Raw genomic sequence first — 21,363 nt, 5'->3', positions numbered from 1 at the left:
GATCCGGTCGTTACATATCAAATACAATTTTGTGACCACGAATTTAAAAAATAATAGTAATAATAATATTTTTGTTTATATTGAAGTTTGAAATTAGGGAGATAATCAAATTAACTCGATTAAAATAGAACAATTTTTTTTTACTAAGACGATAATTATTACAATTTTTTTAAAAAAAAATAGTGCAAATATTTTAGTTTATATATTCTTTTATACACGTTTAATTTATATATTCTTTTATAATACATTTTATACTCCACTAAAATAACTATTATTTTTCCTCATCCAACTTCTAAAATTTTCATAAATAATTTTTAATTTATATATTCTTTTATAATACATTCTATACTCCACTAAAATAACTATTATTTTTCCTCATCCAACTTCTAAAATTTTCATAAATATTTTTTCATGACTTATTTAAAAAATAAGATTTTATTATTCATAAATTAAAGTTGTAGTGTTGAAATTTTATAATTAAATTTTCTTTTTAAAATTTATATAACACGCGTAATATCAAATTAGTCTGTCATGAGAAAAGAATTTTTAAGTTTTCTATTTGTCCTTACATTTTTTATAATTCCTAATTTACCCTCAAAATCACCCCCCTCGTAAGTAGGGTTTTTTTTTTGTCTTTTTTGTCTTTTTTTTTTTTTTTTTAACATCAAATACAAATCCATAACAACATTTTGTGTTCTCTTTTTCTTGCAACCTTGCCTTTTATCATTCAAAAAATGTGCTTAATGTCTTATTTAATTTTTTTCAAGAACGTTTAGTTTAAAATTATAAATAAAAATATTTTACTTCATTTTATCTCTTTTAATATTTTTAAATTTTATGTTCAATATTGACCATTAAAAACTATAGCAATTACAATATGTAGCACATTTAATACTAACGATGTAGTCTATTACTCATAAATTTCAAGATTTGAATCTAAATTTTATTATCTACTCGTATTTAGATCTATTTTTTATCTTTTTAACATAAAAATTTTAAATAATTCCAACACATCTAACACATTTCAAATTCATTATAAATTAACCAAATAAAACATATATTTATAATTTTACCTATTATCTCTTTTATTACTTTGTAAAATATTTACTATTTAAATTTAAATAAGAGTAAATTCATTTAAGAACTTACTTCTAAAGATTTTTAACTACGTGCATCACATCAGTCCTCGAACTATTAATCATACAAGCAAAACACGAATTCTCAAAGGCAGCAACAAAATTAGAAGAGAAACAAAAGATTTGTAACTTAAATTTATTGAGTAATGAGATTACAGAAGTTGAGGACTAGGGAGAAGGGAATGCCTTGGGATCATTACAAAGAACCTTCGAATCGCCATTTACACGACCAACCTGAACAGAGCAAGAACTACAACAAAGAATAATAACCACTACAACAACAATAGCAACTGCAGCAAAAGAAAGGGCCCTATACTGAGTTTGCTGATTGATCTCTTTCACAACTACACACAACTCACCTGTATAAACATTCATACATGTAGATCGAAAAGTATATTTAAATTTAAACTTCCTCTTGAGCGAGATTGCTATTTTTCAGGATATTGTACTTGCAGAGAGGACAGGTGGCATTAATATACAGCCATTTATCGACACAGGCACAGTGGAAGTGGTGACCACACGGGAGCTCTCGTAGCTCGACACCATCCTCGTATGCAGAAAGGCAGATGCAACACTCCTGAAAGACAAGATTTCCATGAAATGTCATCAACTTGAGAACAGAACAAGCCAATTTTAGTTTGTAACAAAATAAGATCCTACAAAGTTGCAGGTTTGGTATATGATGATCATGGTATGGCATACATACCGCATCCTCCTGCGAAAGGGCGCGTTCAATGGGTGAATCCGTACCACACTCGGTCATTATCCCACCAAGAGGTTCCTGTACATCAGTGGAGAGTTTCTCGGCCTCGTCAACCTTTCTGAATTTAAATTTTGACAACTGCTCGACATCTTCTTTGGTTGCTCCTTCCTGCATGTATATAATTATATGCATCAAAAGGCAGTAAGGTTGGCCTCGTAAACAAACTAAACATACTATCCATCTTAGATGGTTTTGTTTAGGGAGAAAGGTTTTGCTACCTAACCCATGTCCTAAACCCTCTAAGAGAAACAAAAGGTTCTATCTCTTTCTCACTTTCTTTTTATTTTTTTTAAAAAAGGAAACAATTCATTATATTAATAAATAGAGAGGAGCTAAAGTTCAAAGTACAAGAGAGTTATACAATAAGCAAAGTGAAAATACAAGTGCTTCTAAAAGGATCAGGAGATGCACCTGGACGTCTCAACTAGGTTGACACTCCCTTAATATCCACATCATTTCCAATTCAAACCCATAAATGGGAGAGACATCAACAAGATTACAAAATGAGAGGACAATAACCAAAGAACAATCGAATATGAAAATTTAATAATAAAGCCAAAACAGTGGTCTAAAACTTATGGAAGTAAATAAAAAGTTCAATGAGTAGTGCTGAAATCCGGTAGTGTTTAATGCTATCCGAAGGGGGGGTGGAAATAAAGGCCCCCCAGTTGGGGTTGAAATCTGAAAGACTATAGGCAAGGAAGGGAGCAGAGAGGATGCACCAGGAGGAGGCCTGACAGCAGGCGGCTTCAAAGCGGTCTTGGCATCTAGTAGCTTTGTTATGGAAAATCCTTTGATTTCTTTCAAACCAAGGTCTGTCAATAAGGCTTTTACTGCATTACACCATAACAGACGGATGGAATTGTGGAGAATGGGGCCGGCAAAGAGTTGAAACACATTACTTTTGAAATCATTGCACAAGATCCATGATAAGTTGAAGAAACACAGCAGTTTCTTCCAACACCAATCTGAATAGGGGCGTGTAAAGAAGAGGTGAAGGGAGTCCTCACTATATTGTAGACAGAATGGGCAAATTGTGGGAGAAAGGGAGGATGCTGGTTGCTTTCTCTAAAGAACTTCGGCTACATTCAGCTGACTGAAAAGCATAATCTAAATGAGGATGTTGACACTTCTTGGACTCTTTGTTTTCCAAATAGCCGAGAAGAGGGGCTTTTCCAAAGGGGAGGATGGTGTTAGGGGAACTTTAAGGGATTTAACGGTGTATTGGCCAGTGGTTGAGATGGACCACACTCTTTTATCAAAAGAGAGAGAAGGGCTTCTACTTACAATTTTCCTCAACAAGTCTTGGAAGGCCAACACTTCTTCATCTTTGAGCGACCTTCGATGCTATTGTCCCAATGATCGGCAACTGAGCCATTGGGGAGCATGGAAATTCTGAATAAGCTTGGATAAAGGATGCTGAAGGGGGAAGATCCTTCCCAAGTGTCTAACAAGAAAGCAATTCGGCTGCCATTACCAAGTTTGAAAGTGGCCAAGGATTCTACCTTAAGTCATGTCTTTAAGATGCTAATCCAGCTCTTACCACCTTTTCCTGCCGTGTGCCAATCAAAAGCATCCTTACCATGAATACTTCTAACAACTTTGTCCCAAAGAGAGTTTTTCTCATTGAAAAATCTCCATCCCCATTTAGTAAGGAGTGCAATATTCATAGATTTGAAACCCCCAAGGCCTAGACCACCATCTGCTATAGGTTTTTGAACCAATTCCCATTTAACCAAGTGATTTTGCTTGTTGCCCTTGTTGCCTTCCCAAAAGAAGCTTCGTATTATCCTTTCCATTTTAGATACTACTCCTTCGGGCATAAGGAAGATGGCCAAGTAATGAATTGGAAGGTTTGAGAGGATTGAGGTGCATAGAGTGGCTCTTCCACCCCTAGATAGATTAAATCTCCTCCATTTGTCAAGTTTACCTTGTACTTTGTCTAGGACCGGCTGCCAAAAGGAGGCTCTTTTCGGGTAACCTCTAGAGGCAACCCTAGATAATAAAAAGGAAGGTGGTCAGCCGAAACATTCAAAGAAGCTGCTGTATTATAGAGATCGCTGTCGTCCACATTAATGCCATAGAGGGCTGATTTATCCCGATTTACCTTCTGCCCTGAACACCATTCAAAAAGCTCCACTGCATGTTTAAGTTTTAACAGCATAGTGCTGTCATATTTGCAAAACAGTAAGGTATCATCTACGAATTGGAGTATGGAGACTTGAACTTGCTCTTTACCTACTAAAAAGCCTTCAATAATCTCGCTTTCTTTTTTTCATTTTCCTTTTTCCTCTTTTTCCCCTTTTGTAATAACCGAGTACAAAGGACCCCACCCCTTGCTTCCTAAATTCTGTAAGGAAGCTTGAATAACCTCAAGACAAACTAGGAGAAACAAGAAGGATTTCAAGCTAAGACAAAGCAGAACTTCATAACAGAATCTTTGATGAGAGCTGGTTGAGAAGAATTCTAGAGCTTTCCGCCTCTCTCAAGTACACCAAAAAATTAGCAGCAAAAGGACATTGAAAAAATTACGCTGACTTACACCCCTTGATCAGTGTCGGCAGCCCCAAAATCTAGTAACAAAACTGTGGGTCCCTCCTTAACTAAGGACATCAGCCCACCCTCTTTCTCACGTGCTTTTTTATACACATTTCTAATGCGGGACTATTGACCCAATACATGAAAAATTCACATAATGAAAAGGAGATAAATCTCGTCTCTCTCCCTTTCGTATGGTTACTTCAATGGTTTTACTATGGACAAAGTAGAAGAATTTTATACAGGATCTTATTGTGTGGAAATGTCACAAAAAAAAAGGAGGCAAGATAATTACAGACAATAATATTTGCCCTTCAATGAAAGCATAAAAAGATTCAGGAATACCACACGATTACCTGGTCTGCTACGGCATATAAAAGTGCAATGATACAGGGAAGACAGCAGCAAACAGCAATTCCAATGATACATGCCAAAGCAACACAGAAAACCACAAAGAACACATCAAAACCCAAGAAAATGATACATAACCTGCAGTTCAAACCACATTACTAAAAGTTAGAATCTTGAAGACAGTAACATAATCCATCAACTTTAAAATCCAATACAATAAAGGGGTAATCACAAACCAGTAAAGCAGAGGAGAGACATGTGCTAAAGATTGCCCTCCTGCAGATACCCAATAGAATCCAATAATCCACCAGATGAAGGAGAACATTGTATTTGCAGATTCAAGGTGCTTTGGTACACTGGCATAATAGGGGAAGAAATGAATATAGTAAATAAAAAGAATGTATTATTTTCAGGAAGAATATAGTACCACATCTACATCAAGGGAAGAGCTACCATTCACAATTTTGCACAACTTAGAACTTCAATTCAGCATTTAAATCAAGTTCTTTGTTTTGCAAGTAAAACGTAAAGTTCAATAGGTGAAGAAATCAAATAAAAAACTATATTACAATACCATTTTGGTTTTTGTAATTTCAGACTCATCCCATATCGATCCCTGTGCTTTCCAAAGTCAATTTCTCAAGCAGTAAAATTTATCTCTTGATTAACAGGATGACTTCATTTGCTTCCTTTATTTCCATCCTAAAGGAAATATGTATTTTCTTTCTAAATCTCTAGCTACCTCCTCCATACATGCCAAACTGATGAATTGAACGCAAGTGGGCAAGCTCCTGAAAATACCCTATCCCCTTTCCTTTTCACTATTATTGGGGATTTCTTCAGCAATGCAATTTACTTCTGCTGTGAAAGGAATATCCTGAGGGGCTTTAGGGTGGATGGGATACCGTCGGGATCTCTCACCTACAATACACAATGATGTTCTCATTTTTGCTCAAATGCTGGCCAGCTTCAGATTAGGTGGGATACTCTCAGCTTGCTTCTTGGAAGCAAGCTTGTCTCTAGATATCTCTAAAACAGCCCTCGTTAGGATCATTTTCAGTAGAGTGGAGCTGCCTTCTTTGGCAAACTCAATTGCTGTAAAGTGAAAAACTTCTCTTTTTATCATTTGGGTATTGCCCGGGTAGAAATAAGAAATCCATTTTTTTTCTGGATCCTTGATGGATAAGATCAGAGCTATACTTGACCGTTTGGGAGGGTTGACTCTCTCAAAAGGTGGTAGATTTTTTCTTGCTCAAGCTATTCCCGATAGTATCATTATTATATTTCTTCTCTTTGCTGAAAGTCCCTAAAAAAGTAATAGAAAAGCTGAAAGAGAAAATGAGAGATTTCACTTGGATCAGCGGAAACAACTCCCCCATGGAATGGATAGATGGTGTTGGTCCTCTCTCCCAACCCAAAATGGGGGATTAAGTGTTGACTCTCTAAAATAAAGAAATATGTCCCTTCTTACTAAGTGGCTTTGGAGATTATATGGAAGGAAATAGTCTTTTGAAAAGAGTTACTGGAGCAATTTATGGTGTGGAGCCCATGGTCTGGATGAAGAAAAAAACTAAAGGAGTTGTGGAGGGAAAACCAAGGGTTGATTTGGATAGAAACAGACGCACATTCTTGAATTTTTAAGTTAGGTCAGGAGGCAAATCTGCTTGGACGGATCCTTGGGCTTTCATAAGTGAATAAAAAAGTGAATCCTCCTGAAATTATTCAAGGACTTTCAGAAGGGTGGGAAATTAAATGTGGTGCACGTGCAATACCGAAAGACTAATTTTTGAATGAAATGATTTTCTCTCAAAATGAGAGAGGGAAGAATCTTATTTACAGAGGAAATTAGTTACAAGATGTTTAACTAACTATCATAACAACTAATAATTAGCTAACAATTGGCAATTAACTATAACAACTAATAATTAGCTAACCATTAGCAATTAACTACAACAACTAATAATTAGCTAACAATTAGCAATTAACTAACTCCTATACTTTTTAACTAGTTATTTACAAAAGGGCCCTTTCGGCCTTACACCAATCCACCCCTCCCAAAATCAAACTTGTCCTCGAGTGAGCTAAGAAGCTAAATGAAAGTCATCCAGAGCATAATAAAGCTTCAAATCAGCAATATTGAAGACTGGATTAATATGTAGGTCACAAAGCAACTCAATCGGTAATTTGGTCTGGCCGTCGGTCTACGAATGAGAAGTAGGGCTTAAATGCAGTCTTCCACTCATCCCTTGGTCTTATTCGAATATGGTGCAGTCCACTCATCCCTTGGTCTTATTCGAATATGGTGGTATTCACTCTTCGAGTCCACTCTCGAAAAAATCAAGGCTCTTCCAAATTGATCAAGTAAATCACCTATTCTAAGGATTGGGAAGCTATACTTCATAATAATATAGTTGATAGCTCTACTATCAACGTACATCCTCCAAGTACCAACTTTTTTAGGCATGAGTAGGTCTAGCACTGCATATGGGCTAAGGTTTGGTTGAATATGCCCATTTTTTAACAATTCTTCAATATGTTGGTGGAAGATCTCATATTCCTTCGGACTTATTCTATAGTGAGGATGATGAGGGATTGTTGCACCCAGAACCAAGTCAATATGGTGTTCAATGTCTTCACTGTTTTTTGTATTTTTTGTCTTTTAGCAACAACAAGGCCCAATACATCAGTCTCTCTCTCTCTTAACAAACATCTTGCAATGTATTTGAAGATCAAAATCTCCTTTGAAAGCAACCGACACCGTTTGAAGAACACAAGACACCTTGTCACCTTTATCCATCTCAATATAATTGGCTTCTTCCTCATTATCTTCACTGCATTCAGCCAAGGAATCCTCTTCCTCATCCACATATACTACTGTTTTTTGTTGGGGACACTCATTAGACAAGTGACCTACTTGGCCACACCTAAAACACTTGCCCAATGTAGGCCAGTTACAAGGATTTTGAACTTTCTTCTTGTAAACATCCTTTGTTTCCTTATCACCAACCTCTTCTTACTTTTCCTTTTCCTTTTCCTCCGTTGCTGTTGGTGGGGAAGAGTGATTAGTAGAAGCGTAATTCGAAGTGCTAGCTTTTCTAATAAGGGAAGCATTCCTAGAAACCTTTCTTGAAATTTTCTTGGAGCGAATTTCATTTAACTCTTCCCCTGTTTCAGCACAAGAAATTGCATCAACTAACCAATGAAATTGTTGAAGCTTTACCTTCTCTTTGATGTCTATTCTTAGCCCGCCAATGAACCATGCAATTGTTTTACTCGTTTTTGGCCAAATTAGTTCTTGCTCCCAACCGGTGGAATTCTTCCACAAAATCAGCTACTGTTCTACTGTTCGAGGATCTTGCCAGCAGTTTTGATATTGATTATACAATGTTTGCTCATAGTTGGGAGGAAGGAACCTTTCTTTCATCAACCTCTTCACTTTTTCCCACGTTCAAATAGGTTTTTTACCTTATCTTTGTTGATTGACCTCCAATTGGTCCCACCAAACGGAAGCTCCCCCTTTCAACTTAAATGCTACCAAACGTACCTTCTTGTGATCCTGCATGCCCATGTAACCGAAAAATTTCTCGGTGTTTTTTTATCCAATCAAGAAATGATTCAATGTCACGCTTACCATTGTAGAATGGTAAGTCAATCTTCATTTTGTAGTTGTATTGATAACTTCTAGCAAGGGGTGGACAAAAAAACTGCTCAAACCGAACCGAATTGCAAAACCGACCCGAACCAATTTATAAGCAAAACCGAATTTTTCGGTTCGATGTGGTTCGTTGGACTGTTGAAACCAAATTTAAACGGTTCAGTTTGGTTCAAAGCTTGAAAACCGATTTCTAAACCGAACCGAACCGTTTATATATAAATATATATATAATTATTAATATATATATAATAATAATAAATAAATAACCTAATTTAAGCGAGCGCCCCTCCAGTCTCCACCCTCACGAACCAAAAGCGAGCGCCCCTCCACCCTCACAGATCTGTACCAACTAGGGTTTCTTTTCTTGCCGCCGTCGTTGTTCTTCTTCGTCGACTAGACCGCCGCTCACACCTGATGGACGCCATTCACTTCTTCTTTCGTGAACCAGAGTTCTTCATTTCGGTTATTTAAAATTTAAAATTAAATTTTTTTTTTAAAAAAAAAAATGAGTCTTGAAACCGAATTGAACCGGTTCGGTTTGGCCATCAAACCAAACCGATTCCATAGCTTCATATCTTCTATCTCATCCTCTTCTTGGGGCATAAAAGTCTTCTTCTTGATCATACTCAGTCAAAGAATCCCAATCTTGGAATTCTTGTTTCCTTTCTTGCCTATTCAAACATCTTCTTGAATCTTCTTGGAACTGCCTATGCAATCTTGGAGCCCTTTTTTGATGAATTTCTCGCTGAAATTTAAAATTTCTTGGCTGTCCAACACCACGTCTACCTCTTCTTCCCCAAACTTGATTGAATGTCAAGGCATTTTCATCATGTTGGGGTGGTGTTGTCAATACATCCAACCTTCTTACAAGCGTCGCCACCGTTTCTTGAAGGTGGTTCAATGATCCATGAATGCCCTCCACAGAATCTTCAACAGATAGCAAGCGTATCGTTGTAGTTCTTGGAGAGAGGGTGGGGGTTTCTTCCACCTCTTGGTCTTGCGCTTGAACATCTCCTCCTCTGGGGTGGGCAGCCCTTCTTCCCACCATCAGCCTGGATTCTTGGAGTGCTCTGATACCAAAATTTGGTACAATACCAAAAGACTAATTTTTTAATGAAATGGTTCTTTCAAAATGGGAGAGAAGAATCTTATTTATAGAGGAAATTAGTTACAAAAGGTTTAACTAACTATCATAACAACTAACAATTAGCAATTAACTAACTCCTATCCTTTTCAACTAGTTATTTACAAAAGGGCCCTTTCGACCTGTGGATTTCCCTAGTTTGTACAGCATACTCTTTCTTGGTGTATGAATCACAATAAATTCTTTCTAATTATAGTCTCCACATGTTGCACGTAATTGGAAGGCTCTCATTGCATCGTCCTTTTTGGGAACGGTTTCCTAAACCTTGGCCATAAGAATATTTCACCCTTTTTTGTTTATAATATACATCCTTCTGTTTCTTATAAAAGAAAAGCATGTGAGCAAGCTCCCCTGTACTGCTGTTGTTAAAGCTAATGTGATTTTTTTTTTCTCTTATGAAGAAGTCAATTTCATTGAGAAAAATAAAAGAAATACAATCTAGATTGAGGCAAACCCAAATACGTAATTGGCAGCTCGGCAATTTTACACCCCAATATATCACAAAAACAATATGCCCGCACTTAAACAACACAAAAACCTATCTGCTTGTGACCTTCATAAACAACAAAAGAATATATAATATACAAAATGCAAAATGCAAAACAGAAAACAAAACAAAACAGCAACAAACTCGAGCAGGAATAAATAAACCAAAACGCTTAGTGGTGGAAACCAATACAGCAGAAGGATGAATGAGTCCCGTCTTCAACACACCAAAACCTGAGATCAATCTACAAATTCTGAAAGCAACCAAGATCCCCTTATAGCTAGAAAACTTGACACCAAATCTCTTCAAACTTTATGTTTTGTGGGCTTGATTTTTTGTATACCCTTGTGTTCTTTCATTCTTTCTTAATGAAAGTAGTTGTTTCTATCAAAATATTGTGATTCTATATAGCGAACGCCTGCCTTGAAGTTGTAGCATCTTTTAGACCAACTTTTCAGTTTTGAGGTAACATTTCATGAACATCTTGAAGTCACTTATTTGATGTCAATAGTTAGCTGAGTTTTGTTTGGCATGTATTTCCTCAGATATGCTAGCTAGGGACCAAATTGAGCAAGCAGCATTATATTTTACTATCCTAGCCATCATGCTATCTAAGAGATGCATAAAGCTAGCTCATAACAAGTCAATATTCTTCTGCCACATCATACATCTTTTTATTCACTTAATCACAAAAATCATCAAGAAACTGAGGATGATAAGGTCTTGTTACATCAATCTACCCACCCCAAATCATCTGCAAGAATGATAACCCAACAAATTTTGCAATGTAAATCCATTGTTAAGCTTTATCGTAGGTGGAAGGTTCTGAGTAGTTATTGTCTTTCAGTTCAACAATTAAAAGGATGAGCATCAACTTTTGGGATGGTAATATATGTGTAAGCTAGCTTGGATTGGAAGAAGAGTAGAGTTCATTAATGCAATTGGATATGGAATATTTCCTTGATTGTGTTGAGCTCAGTCAAAACAAAAACAAAGAAACCAGACAAACGAAGGAAAAGCCTTTCGGCACTTTCTCTTTATTAAATTGTGTAAGTGCAGTCACAAATATAGGCCGAGGAAAAATTCCCGCTCACACCTCTTTCATACAATATGATACACTGGAGTACAAATATACTAACAATGAACTACTTGATTAAAAACCAGTCCTTAACACTTCAATGATTTTTTTTTATTATAGAAACAACTGCGTTTATTCAAGGACCAATAAAAAAAACCAAACCCACCAAAAATTCCACTAAAGATAGGGGTTCCGACTAAGTTAAAGTAAAATGTTATCTATCGAGTAATTACAAAAAGTCTTTGAAATCAAAGTTCAAAGAGAAACATGAAACCTCAACAAGGACTAACCATCTGGCAATAATGATAGACTAAACAACCAACAAACAATGATAGCTTTAACGAGTTGTCTTCACACTGAACATATTAATTCCATTCAGAGAGACTTTCGACAACAAGGAGGCTATGACTTCAGCCTTTATGAGGCTTTGATACCACGGATGGTTTTGATGAAAATAGGAATGGTGCCTGGAGATAAGAATGATGACATATATTGAAGTCCAAGATAGTAAAGTACTAAAGTTAACCTAATATTTCGATTTTCTAAGCAACTGTGCAGCTGAACCAGAAGGCAATAAACCACACTATGATAATACAACTGAGCTAAGCACAAGGTCAGCTGATGTAATCATCCTAATAATCTAGCACTTCTCAGTGAAAATCAAATTCAGTATCTACGTCCTTGAACATGCTGCATATAACCAAACATATCATCTCTATCAAACAAACAATCTCTCCTTTGGTTCCTTATAATTCCTAACAGAACAATTACGAAACCTGCATGCCAAGCATCATAAAACAGACTTCCTGGAAGAGATGACATCATATATAAATCATAATGTAAGAACGTATAGATAACCCAACCTGCTATCGTTATCATCCAATTGAGCCAGCGATACATAATGACTCGAGTTTGCTCTCGACCCCAAACCCGAAATCCCGCGTGCAGAATTTCCCTCATCCATTGAATTGAAGGTCGAATATCGTAGCTGCTGGCGGCGACGATACTCAACACACACACACACCATATGGAGAATGCATTGAAACGCATACCCCACGATCCACAGTCTCAAAGGCATCGAAGGAGACTCGTCGCGGCTGAGAACCAAAACGGTAGCAGCAACAACAACAAAAGCGAAATTCCAAACGATGTCAAGAATCACAACCGGCTTCGAATACGCCCAATCACTCTGTCTCTCCTCCAATTGCTCCGCAGCCGTCTCTCGAACCAACATAGATGGCTCACGCATCGTCCTCCGACTACTAGCCTGCCTGAGAAACCTCGCCGCCTGACGCAAACTTTGCCTCTGCACAAATCTCCGACCCGAATGCGTATCGTCCAGCGACCGGTTCGAATTCCCCATCAAAGGGGACGTATTATCGAGAATATCATCGGAAGATCCATTTGGGGACCTTGAAGATGCCATTTGAAATTCCTAAAAACAATGAATCAAACCCTAAGTACTTGAATTGACTTGCATCATCCCTGCATCATCCCGAACAAGAAAACAACCAAATTCGAACGGGAAAATGAATCTACAACGAAGGGTAGCTGAAGGATCCTTGAAGCTCCGGCTAAAATTGGGGGAAGAATTGGAGATTAGAAATTTCGTCGTGGTGCGAAACGGGATTTGTGGGTTGGGGATACCGTTTTTCGTCGTCCTGTTATGGTTTTCCCGTGATCGCGGTTTCTTTGTAAATTATTTTGTCTTTCTCTTCACCTGTGGAACATGGCCGATTGGATCGAAACCACGTGTCGTTTTTGGTCTGTTTGAGAAAGTGAAAATCGCTAGTGGGTGGACTGGATCATTTATTATACGACATGTCGTTATCATGGTTTTATACTTTTATTTTTATTTTATTTTTTTAGATACATAATGGATGTGTCGTGTGTAAGCGTAACGCCACACGTGAAATTCTTCATTTTATTTTGCTTTGTACGTACGAGACTAAGAGCTCCTTTTTTTCTCTCATTATAATAAGGAAGGGAGATTAAAACTACAAATTTCTTGATCGATAGTTGAGTTAATCTTATTCTTATAATTAAGGTTTCATTTGATAATTAGTTTACTTCTTTCTTTTTAAAATTAAGTCTATAGACACTATTTTCGCTTTAAAATTTCTTCATATATACTATTTTCACTTCTAAATTTCTATAAATCAATGGTTAGACCGAACCAAATTGAAAATTTTAAATTTTCTATATGTGGAACTGAATCAAACCAATTTATTGGTTCAAACTGAATCGAACCAAACCACATATATGCGGTTTCGATTCGAGTTTGGTCTTTTTTTAAAAAAAATTAAAAAGTGATTATGTTTGGTTCACTTTTAAATTCGGTTTTACTATTTTTAAAAAATATATATATACATATATGTGTGTGTACAACACATATATATACACACATACATGCACGCGCACGCGCGCACACACATATGTTTGATTTTTGAAATCAAAACCGAACCAAATTGAATTAATTCAGTTTCAAAGTTTTTTTTTAATAGAACGAACCTCATTTTTCCATTTCACCGAGTTTTCAGTTTGGTCTTGAGGAATTGTTCAACTTTTGTGGGTTGGATTGGGTTGGGTTGGAAGCTTTTTTTAGACCCAATCCTGGTTGTAAATTTTTTCAACCCAAATAACCTTATTAAAAAATGAACCCTACCCAACCCAACCAATAAATATTTAGGTTGAGTTGGTTCGAGTTAATCGGGTCATTTATTTAAAATTTTGTTCTAAAAAGAAGCAAAACGTAAATATGTAAAAATCTAATTTAATTATTTTCATATATTGAATTAACATTAATAACTCAATTTCAATTTATATAGTGCAAATTTTCTTTCTAAAAGGCAAGGAAGTTGTTGAAGAATAAATTATTCAAACAATATTGAAATTAAATAAAATTAAAATCAATGTATGTATAAATAATTATGTTATAAGTAATAAAAAATATATTTTAAAATTAATAATAAATTCGAGTTGGTTTGGGTTATATTAAGTGAACTCATGAACCGACCAACCCATCAAATTTTCATTTATTCGAACTCAACCCAAATAAGTTGATAACTCATCCCAAACCGCACAGATTGAGTTGGGTTGATCGATTTTTTAAAGTTATCAGATTTTTTAAACACCTCTACTTTGTTATCTACGTTTCAACAATGATTAGAAAAATCAAGTCATATTTCGAAAACTCAAAAAAATGAAATAAAAAATAAAAGAAGCTTTTAAAAACTTGTTTTATTTTTGGAATTTTGCTAAAAATTCAATCATTATACTTAATAAAGATGTCAATTATTGTAAGAAATATGGATAAAATAAACTTAATTTTCAAAAATAAAAAACGAAATGATTATCAAACAAGACCTACAAAATTATCTACTCAATAATGACAAGTAGTAAATCTAAATGAGCTTGGATTTGAAATACAATTAATTGGAATGGGTTTAGTTTTCCTTTCTAAAATTCTCATGGCTAATGTGTTTGATTTCTGCATGAAATTATCTTCTACAAACTCGGTCATATTCATATTCTTACTAAGATAATACATCCTATTTTTCTCCATATACTATAGACGTTTAAATTGTTTCTTAAACATGATTCTCTCGTATGTCATCCGGATAATATTCAATATTACACTAATCATCTTTAAGTTTTACATATAAGGGAATATAATATTACAATTTTATTTTAAAACGTATAAAATTAAAATATCGAATTATAAAAGAATAAATAAAATAAAATTGGAATTTCAATGATTTCAAAATTCTATAAAAAAATATTCTTTTGATTTTTTTTTTTTTTTTGTATGAGTAATAAAAGTTAAATTGGATTTGAATTATGGCGATTTTTAAATATAAAAAAACCGGGCCAAAATAATTAAAATCTGTAGCAAAAAAACCTACGGAAAGTTGCAGTCCAACCAAAGCCCAAAAATGGTGTGAAATACCAAAAAAGTCTCACCCGATTTTTCCTCTCCAGTCGATTTTTTCCTCCAACATTTCATCTCCTTCTTCAGATCGACTTCGTTCACTATTCTTCTTCCATCACGTTGCTTCACGTCAACTTGGTTATTTTCCATCACGCTGCTTCGCGACGCTTTTTCGATCGAAGTTGATTCATCTTCCCCAACATTTTTCTATTTAGGTCCATTTCATGTTACTGTTATTATAGGTTGTTGAAGCTGCAGAAAAAGGAAAATGTACAAAGTTTAGACCAAATATATGTTCAATGTAATTCTATTACATCATAAATTCTATCATTGATAGACAATGATAGAAGTCTATAAAAGTCTGTTAGTGATGGTCTATTGAAAAAGAACATGATTGTAAGCTTCATCTCACTATGATCTTAACGTTCACAGTCACAAAACACTCAGATTTAACGCCCAATAACAATTCAAGAGTCAAGGGAGGTAGTATGTTGAGGCTTGAAATTCTTATGTCGTTTAACAGAAATTATACGACCGCATAATAGATATCTCAAGGATCGTATAACAAAAACTAAACGATCGCATAATAATTAGCCAAACGATTGCATAATGGATACATAAATGATCGTGTAACAGTTAACTAAACAATCGCTTAGTATTCTCTAAACGATCGTATAACAAAAACTAAACGATCGCGTAATAGTTAGCCAAACGATCGCCTAATGGATATCTAAACGATCGCATAATAGTTAGCTAAACGATCGCTTAGTATTCTTTAAACGATTGTTTAACAAAAACTATACGATCGCATGATGGATATCTCAACGATCGTATAGTGGATAGTTAAACGATCGCTTAGTATTCTCTATACGATTGTGTAACAGTTAGCCAAACGATCGCATAAAAAATATATAAAGGATCGTGTAACATTTAGCTAAATAATCGCTTTGTAATATCTATCTGATCGCTTAGTAATATTTATCTGATCACTTAGTAATATCTATCTGATCGTTTAGTAATATCTATCTGATCGCTTAGTAATATTTATCTGATCACTTAGTAATATCTATCTGATCGCTTAGTAATATTTAATTGCTCGCTTAAAGTATTCGTAGAGACGCGTTCACCGTGCGATCGCGTACACGATGAGATAGGAACTACATGATCGTGTAAACGATACTTTAGTAAATTTTAAACGATCATAGTGTCTTCAGTCTCAATATTCATGATTAGTTCATCAAGTATCTTCATTTTCAGAATAGCTGTGATATACACTGATTGAAAGATATCAGTGGATATCAACACAATGGTATATAAGTGTGTATAAATGATAGACACTGATAGAAATCTATCAGTGTCTATCAGTATATACCAGTGTTTGTATAAATGGCTATATCACATGTTTCAGTTTAGAAAAGGAATATAAACAAAGAAATTCAAGATTTTTATTAATATAAAGATAGTGTTTCATTCACTTACAAACTCAATAATAGAACCAACAAATGGAAAAAATAACTTTCATAAGTTATAATATCAATCTATTTGACAATACAAGGAAAAAGATGAATTATAATGATTACATCATTGGCTAATTAGTCGAAGTTTGCAAGTCCTAGAATTGTGACCTTTAGAATGACAACGACCACATCTTAATGAACTACTTTTAACTTCACCTATAGATCATTTGTTTTTTAGGTATTCCTGCTGAACGTTTAAAAATATGAGGTAATGCTCTAATACCATCATTTAAAACCCTCCAATTTGAATGGACTCCAACAGGTCGAACACAACCCATATATCTCCATGACAACACACTTAATAATAATTAGATACATGGGAATAAATATCCATGTCAAGCAGCCAAAGAACAGCAAACGCACGAGAGCATGGAATTTCTTCAAAATCCCATACTCGACGGCTACAAGATCCAAAATTAAGCTTTACTAGGAATTGTTTATCACCATATATTATTGAGTATTCAACGTCGTTAATAGGATGAACCTAATAAATAAAAATGGGAAAATAAATCAACATATTACAGACATACCAAACATACCAAATATACAAATAAATAAATAAGTTATAGAAATCTGTCAAAGATAGGATGATAAACTTCTATCTTGGTCTATCACACTGAATATCATTCTCCTGTCAATTTTATAAAGAATAATTACCATGAAACTTCTTGATTGTTCACATTGGTTGCGTAATATATTCTTTGTCTAAAGAGTCAAAATTGTTGTCATTGACAAACTAGCTTTCCTTTTATCATGAAACCATTTTTGCAGTAAACCTCTTATTGCATCGAGTAAACTTGCAACTGGTAAGTTCCTATTCTCTTTCAAAACAGAATTTACATACTCTGAAGGGTTTGTTGTCATCATTTCATACCTTCTTCTTCGAGAATGTGTACGAGACCACTTCTCAAATCCTACATTAATAAGGTAACTTCGAATATATGGAGAAATTGACTCCATATATTTCATATTAAACTCGAAGTCATCAACAGTATAAGATTTAGCACAACTAAAGTAAAACTGGTCAATCAAAAGATCCTTGAACATCTTCTTCAAATTTCGCAGAACATGTTGAATGTACACGCAGTACTCAACATTGTTAAACACACTTAAGACACCCTTTAAAATGCTCAAATGTTAATAAGAGACAATGACTAGATGTTCTCTATCCCCTAAACTAGTTTGTATGTGTTCAAAAAACTATTTCCATGTTACATCATTCTCATAATCTACAATAACAAACGCAAGGAGAAAAATATTATTGTTACCATCTAGTGTGGAAGCTGATAGTAGAGTACCGCCAACCTTAGACTTAAAAAACGTGCCATCAACGGATATGGTAGGTCTGCAGTACCTCTACCCCTCAATAGATGCACCAATAGCCATGAAACATAATTTAAAATGTCCATTTTCATCAATCTTTAAAGTTGTATACGTTCCTAAAAAAAATAAATGAAAACAATTATATTAGTCACAATGGTAACAAATCAATCACTATCTATCATTAGTAGATAGATAGTAATGGATGGCTATCACAGTCAATCAGTGATAGACAATAATGCACAACTATCATTGATAGACAATGATACACAACTATCATTGATAGACAATGATAGATGACTATCACAGTCCATCTACAATACACAGTGATATAAAATTTATAAAAATAATACTTCATTTGAAATAATACCTAGATTCTTCTCTTTCAACCTTTCAAAAAACTGTGGAATCAAGCCATATGATTCAAATGCATCACCATTTAGTAATCTTAATATATGTTCTTTTGCCCTTCAAGCTTTTTTATAACTAACATAAACACCAAGCTTAGTACGAACCTTATGAACAATATCTCTAGAAAGGGAGCGATCAGTGGAGATAAACCTAAAATCCTCGTTCAAGCAATCCTAATTACAGATGAAAAAGCCTGCCTATGACAACTTTGAGTTGTATTCATTGAACAATTATGGTCGGAAATATACTTTCTAAGCATCCACAACTCACTCTTCTTGTACCGATATGCCCGAACATACCATTGACGGCCTTCTTGCAAACATTTCAACTCGAGTGACTTTGAATTTGACGCGTAGTCCTAAATTGAAAATTCTTATTCACTGATATTACATAAAAACACTTACACAATATTTCTTTACTTACAAATACATCTTTTTCCTTCAAATCACCATTAAAACCAACATATTTTTCCTTCAAATCGCGTATCACCACCTCCACCACTAAACCACTTCAAGATCCTTCTACAAAATGATGACTGACATGAGCAACTAAAGGATGCCTAGTCCCTGAATCTTTAGCCAAAGACAATTACCAACTGATTGTTGGGTTTTATATCCTAAAACTCGCAGTTTGTAAAATGATAAACATTTTCTATTATCAATATACTTATTATTGATCTCATAAATTGTATGAAAGTCTAAATCCAATAAACTAAGACCCATGACTATTGTATGAGTACTTAAACTTTATGTGGAGACATAAGAGTAGATGAGGTTCGAGTAAATAGTCAAGATGATCTATGGTACATGAATGAGGTTGGGTACCTTATTATGGTAACACCATTGGATGTGGTCTACTCTGTAGTTGTTACAAAGAGTTGTAAAGTGCTACATACGATGTGATCCTAATTCATATATGTTATGACATGAGGGCGTCCTATGCAATGAGTTTGCATAAGATCAGGACCAAGAAATAAGTCACTATTGCTTTAGAATGTTGTTTACTGTTTAAGACTGACTATTTCACCTAGATGACCTAGGTAACTCGATCTTAATCCTGAGCTAACTATGAACTCCTGTTTATTCGGGATTGCCCTTAGATTTGCATAGTTGAGGGTTGGCTCAATAGCGCCGGCTCAATAAAACTCCCATTTTAGGGGTAAGACCGAATAGATAGCTGGGGACATAGGGTGCAAGACGGAGTTTACGCCTACCCGATTTAGGGATAGGAGAAAGGTTGTTCTCTCAAGTACTGAATTCAGGTGTTGAACAAGGGGCTCCACCCTCTCACTAGGCTGAGAGAGTTTGGTTTGGTGATTGGATCACAAACAAATTGTTCATTAGAGGATCAGTATGGACTTGAGGAATAAGATGTAATCTCGGGGGTAAAACAGATATTTGACCCAGCCGTTATTATGAACAACCTGTGAAGGGTTGACTTGCTGATTATGGTTAAATCATGAATCATGTAGACATAATATATCTACAGCGAGGGGGTGCAATTATGGGCTTTAGTAGGGTGACCCATTAGTTAATGAATGGAGATTAATTTGGTCTAATGAGTTTAGCCAATTAATCTCGAATTGGAGCCCATGATCTGTAGGTCCGCAAGGTTCCCTATTAGCTCTAGAACAACGTGATAAGTTAATTTGAAACGTTCAAATTAGAATTAAGAGAATTTGTAATTATATGAGATATAATTATGTTTAATTTTAGAATTAAACGGTATAGGATAATTTATATATTTAAATATGATTTAAATATATAAAGATGGATATGTGTTAAAATTAATTTAATATTTGATATTAAATTAATTAAGTTTTATTTAATAATTAATTTATGAAATTAATTAATTTTTCATTTTTAAAATCAAATAGATTTTTTAAATCAAAATTTGATTTTTAGATAAAATTGGAAAAATTGGAAAATAAAAACACAAAATGGAAAAATGAATTTTTCCATTATCCATCACCAAGTAGCTCACACATATTGTATTGTCTTGGCTTTGTCTTCACCAAGCATGAGCTGCAACTAATCTCTTTGTATGTTGATCTGCAATATAGTGAGAAGATTTGAGTGAAAATCGAGCATGTAATCCATAGAATTTTGAGAGAATTCAGTTTGAAGAAAGGTTATTCAACATAGGTTGCTGTAGTGAGCTTTTCTCCGTCATCCCTTGATTCAAGTTTGTTTTGAGTCCCACAACTCAATCTAGAGCACCAAGAGAATAGTGGGGAAGTTCTTTAGGTGGTCTACAACAAGATATGAAGAAGATAGCAGCTGAAGATGGAGCTTTGAAGAAGTTCTACAAGAGGTATGTCTTGAAACCCATTTTTCTGCAGAAGTATGCTTTATATTATGCCAAAATTAGTTAATTAAAATGCTTAGATGATCCTTGTTTTTCTGATGTTGTTGATACAATCCTACATTAATATCCTTATCTTGCTTTATTTGAAATATAGATTGAATATTAGTGTGACCAAAATCCAACAATACCGATAAATCTATTGAAACATCCAACTGAATTTCATCCAATATCAAACTAACTAAACCATTGAAATCTTCATATCATCAACAAAAACTCCAGCAACATTATAATTCTCATAAGAATTGTAATGAGTCCACTGTCCACCATAAAAAACGATTACAAGAATATTAACCATGGTATCGATTTAATGCAATAAAAGGAAAAGAAGATTGTATAAGAAAAATGTTACTATGTATATAGCTATATCACTGTCTATTAGTGATAAACAATGATAGAGCTCAATCATAGTATATCAAACACGATATATCACTGGTGATAAAGCTCAATCACTGTTATAGAGAATGATAGAGTTCTATCACTTTCTATCAATGATAGACAGTGATAGAACTATATCACTGTCTATCACAAATAGAAAGTGATAAAACTCTATTACTTTGTATAACTTATAGACAGTGATATATGTGTATCATTATCTACCAGTGGTAGAAAAATGTTCACATCCACACATAGTCACAACAAAAACTATCTATCTGCGGGGAAGAAGC

General features: G+C 34.7%; 1 protein-coding gene across 1 annotated transcript; it reads right to left on the bottom strand.

Moving 5' to 3' along the window:
- Window positions 1–1,239: 1,239 nt before the first annotated feature.
- Window positions 1,240–12,924, bottom strand: LOC120090128 (E3 ubiquitin-protein ligase At1g12760-like). Its single transcript, XM_039047647.2, has 5 exons — window positions 12,016–12,924; window positions 5,025–5,144; window positions 4,794–4,926; window positions 1,843–2,007; window positions 1,240–1,713 (listed from the first exon to the last, which is right to left on the bottom strand). The coding sequence occupies exons 1-5, from the start codon at window positions 12,576–12,578 to the stop codon at window positions 1,540–1,542; spliced, it is 1,155 nt and encodes a 384-aa protein (XP_038903575.2). The 5' UTR covers window positions 12,579–12,924; the 3' UTR covers window positions 1,240–1,539.
- Window positions 12,925–21,363: the final 8,439 nt, after the last annotated feature.

This window comes from Benincasa hispida, chromosome 11 (genome assembly GCF_027475165.1).
Source record: "Benincasa hispida cultivar pf3 chromosome 11, pf3_genome.v1.1, whole genome shotgun sequence".
Classification (NCBI taxonomy): domain Eukaryota; kingdom Viridiplantae; phylum Streptophyta; class Magnoliopsida; order Cucurbitales; family Cucurbitaceae; genus Benincasa; species Benincasa hispida.
This window is presented reverse-complemented; position numbering and strand designations above follow the sequence as displayed.

What these genes read in the sequence shown, in the direction of transcription:
- LOC120090128 (XM_039047647.2), bottom strand. Translation starts at nt 12,578, where the DNA reads ATGGCATCTTCAAGGTCCCCAAATGGATCTTCCGATGATATTCTCGAT. An exon ending in GTCTCTCCTCTGCTTTACTG is followed by an intron (nt 4,927 to 5,024) that starts GTTTGTGATTAC and finishes TTTGAACTGCAG; the next exon opens with GTTATGTATCATTTTCTTGG. An exon ending in TATATGCCGTAGCAGACCAG is followed by an intron (nt 2,008 to 4,793) that starts GTAATCGTGTGG and finishes ATATACATGCAG; the next exon opens with GAAGGAGCAACCAAAGAAGA.